Genomic DNA, 7,156 nt, shown 5'->3' on the forward strand with positions numbered 1-7,156 from the left:
ACACACACACACACACACACACGCACACAGAGGTTTTGCTACTATCTGTAGCTTTGGTTTTAGCTTGGTGGCTACTGTTAGCTAATATTTGCAAACTTTGACTTTGACTTCAACTCGTATCAACTGTATGTTAATGAGCCCTCCTACACAGCAGTTGCTAACACCGTAGGCTAGCCACATACCATAAACGTACACAAATACACTTGGAAATTATAGAAAAATGAACTCCAGAATTTACCTGAACATTCTTCACGTGACGTTCTCTTCAGTTTCAGTAATCCAATCAGTGGCATTTGTCAGTATGCATGGGTAGATTGCAAACCGGAACTGCTAGCTTATTCGTCATTTTTAATAGTGCCGAGATTTGCCAAAAGGTAAGGTGCTCGATCACATCCACTCACTACATAACGTTATACTTCCTGTTTACATCCACCAAAGCACTATGGGAGCAGCAATTCCAAAACATAGATCAATGCTTATAGCAGGGCTTAAACGTGTTTTAGGCCAAGGACCCCTAACCTGAAAGAGAGATGAGCAGGGAATCCTACAACATGTTGTGAACAATTGTGTTAATATACAATTTATGTAAAACTGGGCCTGCATGTGTAGGGTTGCCTAAAGCCTATTGGCTTACACAAACCGTTTCATGGTGCCTTACATTACTAAGCCTTTATTTACATATCCATATATCATCATGTTTTAATGTCAAGTGGAAGGCACACTGAATCCAGAGCTTACCTGTGTCTGTGGATGGCTACAACAGCGGCTATATCTTAGAGGCCAGTAAGCCTGTCATCAATGTCATTGAGGTTGTGTGTGTGTTTTTTTTTAATATGTTATACCTTTTCTAATAATATGTTGGAATACTATACTGTATATGTTCAGACATATTTTAATTTTGAGGGGAAAAACGTTCAAAAAAGTATTAAACAATAATTTGACCTGCAGTGACTCTGAGGACGGTCCAGGGGCGCGGACCCAGATCTATGGCTTATAGAATATAAATAATATAAAGAAAGGAAGACAAAATATAATAGTAGGCCTAGGAGTGACAAAAATGTATAGGCTATTAACGTTTATATATATATATATATATATATATATATATATATATATATATATATACACAAAAGCCCTATGCTGTAAATTTGTCTTTCACCTACTTGCCAGCTGTTAAACGTTAGATAGGGACTTGTTTGCTGCTCTACCAGGGTCAAAATCAATGACACACGTGGCTTTAAGAGGTGTTTTATTTAATCACCAAAAACTCCCCCGCTCACTTTTGCATTCAGAAGTTACACATATTACACTCATCATAAAGTGTGCAACCAGACGTTCATGGACTGATCTGGATTTTGGCAAGCAGTTAACCTTGATTTGTTGCTTCAAATGGCTATTGGACTGTTTTACTGAGCACCACAAGCAGATTCAAGAGGATAGCGTAGATGTCTCTGCAGGTTATCGAGCAAATAGATGGTCTTAACAGAAGTTGGCTGGGGCTAGTTACTTTTTACCCTTTGTGCTTTTTTTCTTCTGCAGCTTCAGGTTTGATTGCTTTTCCTTCCTCTTTCTCCTTTTTGGCGTCAGCTTTGTCATCTGTTTTCGGAGGAACTTTTTCATCTTTGTCGTCGGCTTTGTCGTCGGCTTTGTCGTCGGCTTTGTCTTCAGCTTTGTCATCTTTTTTGGCATCCGCTTTGTCTTCTTTCTCTTCACCTTTTTTTGCTTCTTCTTTCTCCTCTTTTTCTTCTTCTTTTGCATCCTCATCCTTGTCGTCACCTCCTACTGTTTTTACCTCCTCTTGTGCTTCCTCTGTAACCTTGTCTTCCTCTGCTTCTGCTTTGTCCTCTGTCTCCCCTTCATCTTCAGCGGCCTCTGTCACCTCTTCCATTGGCTCCTCCCCATCACCACCTGTATCAATAGATGAGAATTGTATTATTACTTGTCATCATGATGTTAATTATTGAAGTTGAATCGAGCCATTTCAGAATAAACTAAAAAAAATGCACTAACCCTCTTCTCCTTCTTTAGCCTCTTCATCTCCCTTAGCCTCTTCTTCATCTTCTTTCTCTTTATCGCCCTCCTCCTCTATATCCTCTTCATCCTCCTTCTCCTCCTCCCCCTTTGTCTCCTCCGTTTCCTGTCCTTCCTCCTCTTCCTTCTCCTCCTCCTCCTCCTTCACTACCTCCTCGGCCTCCTCCTCTTCCCCGGGGGGGCTGGCTTCTGCTTGCTGGGCGTGGCTGGCAGAGATGATCCCCTCGGTGGTGCTGAAGCTGGAGCTGAGCAGGCGTGATGTCATCAGGTAGGAGGAGCCAGAGCTCATGCTGGAGAGGATGGGCCGGGCGAAGCAGGGCGCGGAGAAACTGTGGCTGTACATAGAGGACACACTCCCAGGCCCTCCTACACTGAAGCGGGACTCCTCCCCTTCCAGCAGCTTCCTGTAGGGGTTGGTGAAAAAACAGGAAATGAGTACTTCAGATGGGAACTCAGTTATTTAGTTAGTTACACAGACATTTTTTTTATCACTCAATACTACGATGTCTGATCTAAATTGTGGAAAGTAAACATTGATTCTAATAAATCTCTGGTTAAGGCTTAATCCCAGAATATCTATTTTTGACTTTTCTATATTAAGAGCCTAAACATCAATATAAATCACTATACATATAGTTTTGCCATACAATTTGCAAACATCTCAACATAAAAAGAAACATGAAAAATACTATAGCTGTGTTTGAATATGCTAATGCGCTCTGACGAACACGCAGGTACGTTTTACCTAAATGTTAACAAATATTTTCACCTTAAATGACCTTGTGAAGAACCTCTGAATCTATCCAAAATGTCATCTCTTTGTTTGTCATTGATTCTTTTCATTTCCAGAAAGGATATCTCAGCTTCACTGTTACTACTCACCTGTATGCAGCGATCTCAATGTCCAGAGCCATCTTGACATTCAGAAGGTCCTGGTACTCTTTCAGGTAGCGTGCCATTTCCTGTTTGGTGCCCCTTAGCTCACTCTCCAGCTCTGCAATGGTGTCCTAAATAGAAGAAGTGAAGAAAAAAAAGGAAATAAAATGAAAAACTTAAGTAATACTTTTAGAGATGAATACCCCCGCATAATCAAAAATCGGAATAATAATGAACACATGAGGATAGATACACCAAAAAACTCTACTGACGTGCATAGAATCTATCTCAGCGTTCTGCTTGTCCTCTATCTCATGCAGCTGTTTCTGCAGGGACTCATTGAGGTCTCTGCAGGCATCGATCTCCAGCAGGCGAGCCTGGAGCTGGCGGCGGTACTCTCCTGCTTCGTCCTTGGAGCTTCTCATGGCGTCACTGTGCTGGGCCACGGTTTCAGTCATGGTGCCCACCTTCACTCTGAACCACTCCTCTGCTGTCTGCATGTTGCGTGCTGCCAGCCTTTCATACTGGGACCGGATGTCCCTGAGAGCCCCAGAGAGGTCTGGGGCTGCGGCCTCAGACTCCACCGCCACCTGGACACCCAGCTGGACCTGGGCCTGAAGCTCAACCACTTCACCTTCATGAATCCTCTTGAGGAAGGCCAGCTCCTCCAGTAGAGTTTCGACGCTCTTCTCCAGCTCAGCCTTTGCTAAGGCAGCCTGGTCGGCCCCACGACGGGCGTCCATCAGCTGGCCCTCGACCTCCTCACGACCCAGCACCTCCTCCTCATATCGACTCTGCAAGGCACTCAGGGTTTGTTCCAACCGCTCTCTCTGTCCCAGCACAGCCTGTTGTTCTGCTCTGGCCTCGTCCACGGCGGCTCTCAGGGACCGGGCCTCTTGCTCGTACAGCGCTCTCAGGCGGGATGGCTCATTGTGCCTCTGCCTCAGCAGCAGCAGCTCTGCCTCCAGAGCACGGTTCTGCTGCTCCAGCTCACGCACTCTCTCAATGAAGCCAGCAAAGCGGTCGTTGAGGTCCTGCAGCTGGCTGCGCTCCTGTGTGCGTACGGTGCGGAAATCAGAGCTGATCTGGGCGGCCTGGCTAAGCTCCAGCTCCAGGGAAGAGGCTTGTGAGGAGGAGGAGAGCAGCACCCGGCCAGGAGAGGAGTACTTGACGCGGGAGGACATCGGGGAAGCATGGGAGGAGTAGACAGAGTGGGTCCTCCCTCTGGTTACCGCGACACGAGGGGGAGCCTCGACATACCAGCGTCTGTATGGCGAGGCAGAATAGTAGGGGTCATATCCGATGCTACTCATGGCTCCGTGGTGGGAGGACAGGCTGCTCTCCCTCTCCTCTTTGTGTATGTGTATGTGTGTGTGTGTGTGTGTGTGTGTGGAGGTGTATGAAGGGCTCAGGTTTAAGCCTCTACTGCTCGCTGCTGCAGCAGCCTGGGCTTTTATAGCAGGACAGTGAGCTCTGACGCAAGCGCTTTCCCCAAACTCTGACAATGCAGGCTCGATAGGCTTTCACTGCAACGGCAAAGAAATGAGACAGAGAGGATCCATGGGAATGAGTGTAGGAGGGAACTGAGTTAAAGATAGAAAGAAGAAAAGACAGCAGGGAAGAGGTTGCAAAATTACAAGCTGCTTCTGTTTCTCACAACAGTGGAGTTTATCCAAGCTTAACAAAATCCCTTCTAAGAAAACAGATTAATCACAGTGTGCTTTACAGTTATACAGCAAATACCTGTGATACGTTTTGTTTGCTCCTTCATATACTTTATTTATAGTAAAAACATGCCAAAGCATACTTGTTGTGCTAATCTCACCGCAGATGAGAGGGGAGGGGTGTCCTAATTTAACAGCCGTGACACAGCATCTCTCCTTCTGGTGGAGAGCTGAACTACAGCCACAACCTCAAAAGACCTTATAATGATCATATCCCAAACAGAAGGTTAGAGGTCACATGTTATTTTCAAATTTCTTGATCTATCAATAAGATTGGCTGATTGCAAAACATTGGTTAATTAGCTGTGTACATGTTATATCTGTTTTTTTTTCCTTTTTCCTTAATATTTACTATAAAATCTTCTCTTTGTTCTTGTCTGATTTTGCAAAAGGACCTCATGCAAATCCGACACCATATATTTTATGAATCGGTACGTCTTGGAATCTGGCAGTAATTTTGGGGAGAAAGCATAAACTAATCAAAACATAAACATTAGACATATTGTTAATGTTTGAAAGCAGGGATTTTTTTTAATCGAGAAATAAAAGCCTTCTTTGCCTATGGTAAAAAGCTTTTCAGGTTATTCTTTCAATTCCAGAAAAGACAAATAGTGCAGCACAGATTCACTGACAGGTCACTAACACCCAGCTGCTGACATGGATTTCCTTTTCTTGTGAGACTGGTGTGTGTGTGTGTGTGTGTGTGTGTGTGTGTGTGTGTGTGTGTGTGCGTCTGTGCAGGTATGCAGTGGCTGAGTGAAAGTTGGGAAATTAATCTTGCTTTCGATATCCATGCATAAATGAAGTGTATTGCAGTGCTTTTGCAGCAATATCTGCATATGTGTGGTTTTTCTGTGTTCTTCGGGTGTTGTGTGTTTCTGTGTGTGTGTGTGTGTGTGTGTGTGTGTGTGCATGTGCTTGATCCATATTGTGAATTCTCCAGTAATTTGCCTATGCAGCAAAGGCCCCCCAGTACTTGCAGACAGTGCTGTGCCTAAACAGAAGTGAGGCAGGCAGTGAGAGGTGGGGGACTTCAGTGGGAGCTGCATGGACTCTGCTGCAGGCTGAGTCATCGTAACAGTTGTGATCACACAAACTCCCCTGTGTACACTCTTCTCACCTTAACAGCAGTCTGACGATCTGCACCAGGGCGATTTTTGTCAGACAAGATGCTTACAGGACCTGGGGAAATGAAGGACAGAAAGTAGCCCATTAACTTCTCTTTGCGTACAATTTAACTCACTCATAGTGCCAATTTCTAGATTGTTACTTGTTCTCCTTGTGAAACAGATTAACAAAACATAAAAGCTCAGCCTTGGCCTAAGTATCAAAAGATTACTTTTAAAATTCCCAGTACAACCCTATAGTGCACAACATCCATATTCCAAGCCTTCCAACCTCAATATACTGTACAGTCCAAATATTTTTCTATTGCTGTCACGTAAATGCACAGCTCCTCTTACATGTCTTAACACAAATTAGTCCCCCACAGAAGAACATAACACTGAGTTACAGGCAGCACAGAAAGCATGGCATTCTATTCCACTGCTATGCTGACAACAGCCAGATCTATGTGCCCCTTAAAAAAGAGCAACTCTCTCAGACCACTGCTCTAATGCCTTGATGACATAAAGGCCTGGATGGCTTCTAACTTTTTAAGTTTTAATGAAACAAAAATGGAAGTGATGGTTTTTGATGTCCACACTGGGACCCCACTTGTCGACCTGGGTCCCTTGGCTCATGTGGAGGAAAAAGTTCATTTTGCATTTTTGATCCTTGACAACAGCTAAGTGGGTCACTTGTATAACTTGTTGATTCACTGTTGTATAACTATTATTATTGTTTTGTGTTTCATTTATCAATTGTATGTGTTTCATTTATCAACTGTATAATTGTTTTGTGTTTCATTTATCATTGTTTTACTTAGCATAAGCCTTATATAACCTGTTTTGATCACATATCATACTCCTGCTTTGACTACGGCTTTCCATCGAGCTCATGTTTTGAGAGACGGCGGGCCTGTTTTTGAAACATGGTTTCGAGGCAGGTGCGCCGGACTCACCAAGGACTGGGCTGGGAGCAAGGGTTGGCCCCCCCCCCCCCCGTTCACACACCATCCTTGTTTTGGTAAGAGAATAAAAAGACGGAGAATCTCTTGGTCCGACAGAGTCAGCTGCGAGTCACGTACGGGACGTCCAGCCACGTTGATGCTGCTCTGTCCGGACTGACGGCTCTCCAGTCCTGTGTCAAGGTAAGAGCTTTGGAGTAGAGTTTACTCTGCATCACGTACTGAGTGCATATCTGCTTGTGCATGCTGTTTGCTGTGCTGTATACTGTGGGGAATAAAGATATATATATATTCTAGCAGGTACGGCCTCTGAGTGTTTGTCTGTAAAGGAGAGTGTACTTTACAGTGTTGTTGATTATTGACAGTGTGAGGTTGTTGTTCACATCTGTACGGGATTCCGTGGGGGATAAAGGGAAATTATGTTAGCGGAAAACAGTGTTTTTAGTGCTTATTTGCT

At 44.3% G+C, this 7,156-nt stretch overlaps 1 protein-coding gene across 1 annotated transcript; it reads right to left on the bottom strand.

Annotated features, from left to right (window-relative positions):
* Nucleotides 1–1,232: 1,232 nt before the first annotated feature.
* On the bottom strand, nt 1,233–4,361 carry nefla (neurofilament light chain a). The gene is made up of 4 exons (XM_032539640.1): nt 3,180–4,361; nt 2,914–3,038; nt 2,011–2,435; nt 1,233–1,908 (listed from the first exon to the last, which is right to left on the bottom strand). Exons 1-4 carry the CDS (start codon nt 4,218–4,220, stop codon nt 1,511–1,513), a joined length of 1,989 nt encoding a protein of 662 aa, XP_032395531.1. The 5' UTR covers nt 4,221–4,361; the 3' UTR covers nt 1,233–1,510.
* Nucleotides 4,362–7,156: the final 2,795 nt, after the last annotated feature.

The sequence above is a fragment of the Etheostoma spectabile genome, chromosome 16 (assembly GCF_008692095.1).
Source record: "Etheostoma spectabile isolate EspeVRDwgs_2016 chromosome 16, UIUC_Espe_1.0, whole genome shotgun sequence".
Taxonomy (NCBI): domain Eukaryota; kingdom Metazoa; phylum Chordata; class Actinopteri; order Perciformes; family Percidae; genus Etheostoma; species Etheostoma spectabile.

Excerpts from the sequence above, each read along its gene's own strand:
- nefla (XM_032539640.1), bottom strand. The coding sequence starts at position 4,220 with ATGAGTAGCATCGGATATGACCCCTACTATTCTGCCTCGCCATACAGA. Across the intron at positions 3,039-3,179 it reads CTGAGATAGATTCTATGCAC|GACACCATTGCAGAGCTGGA; the intron begins GTCAGTAGAGTT and ends TCTTCTATTTAG. Across the intron at positions 1,909-2,010 it reads GGCTAAAGAAGGAGAAGAGG|GTGGTGATGGGGAGGAGCCA; the intron begins GTTAGTGCATTT and ends CTATTGATACAG.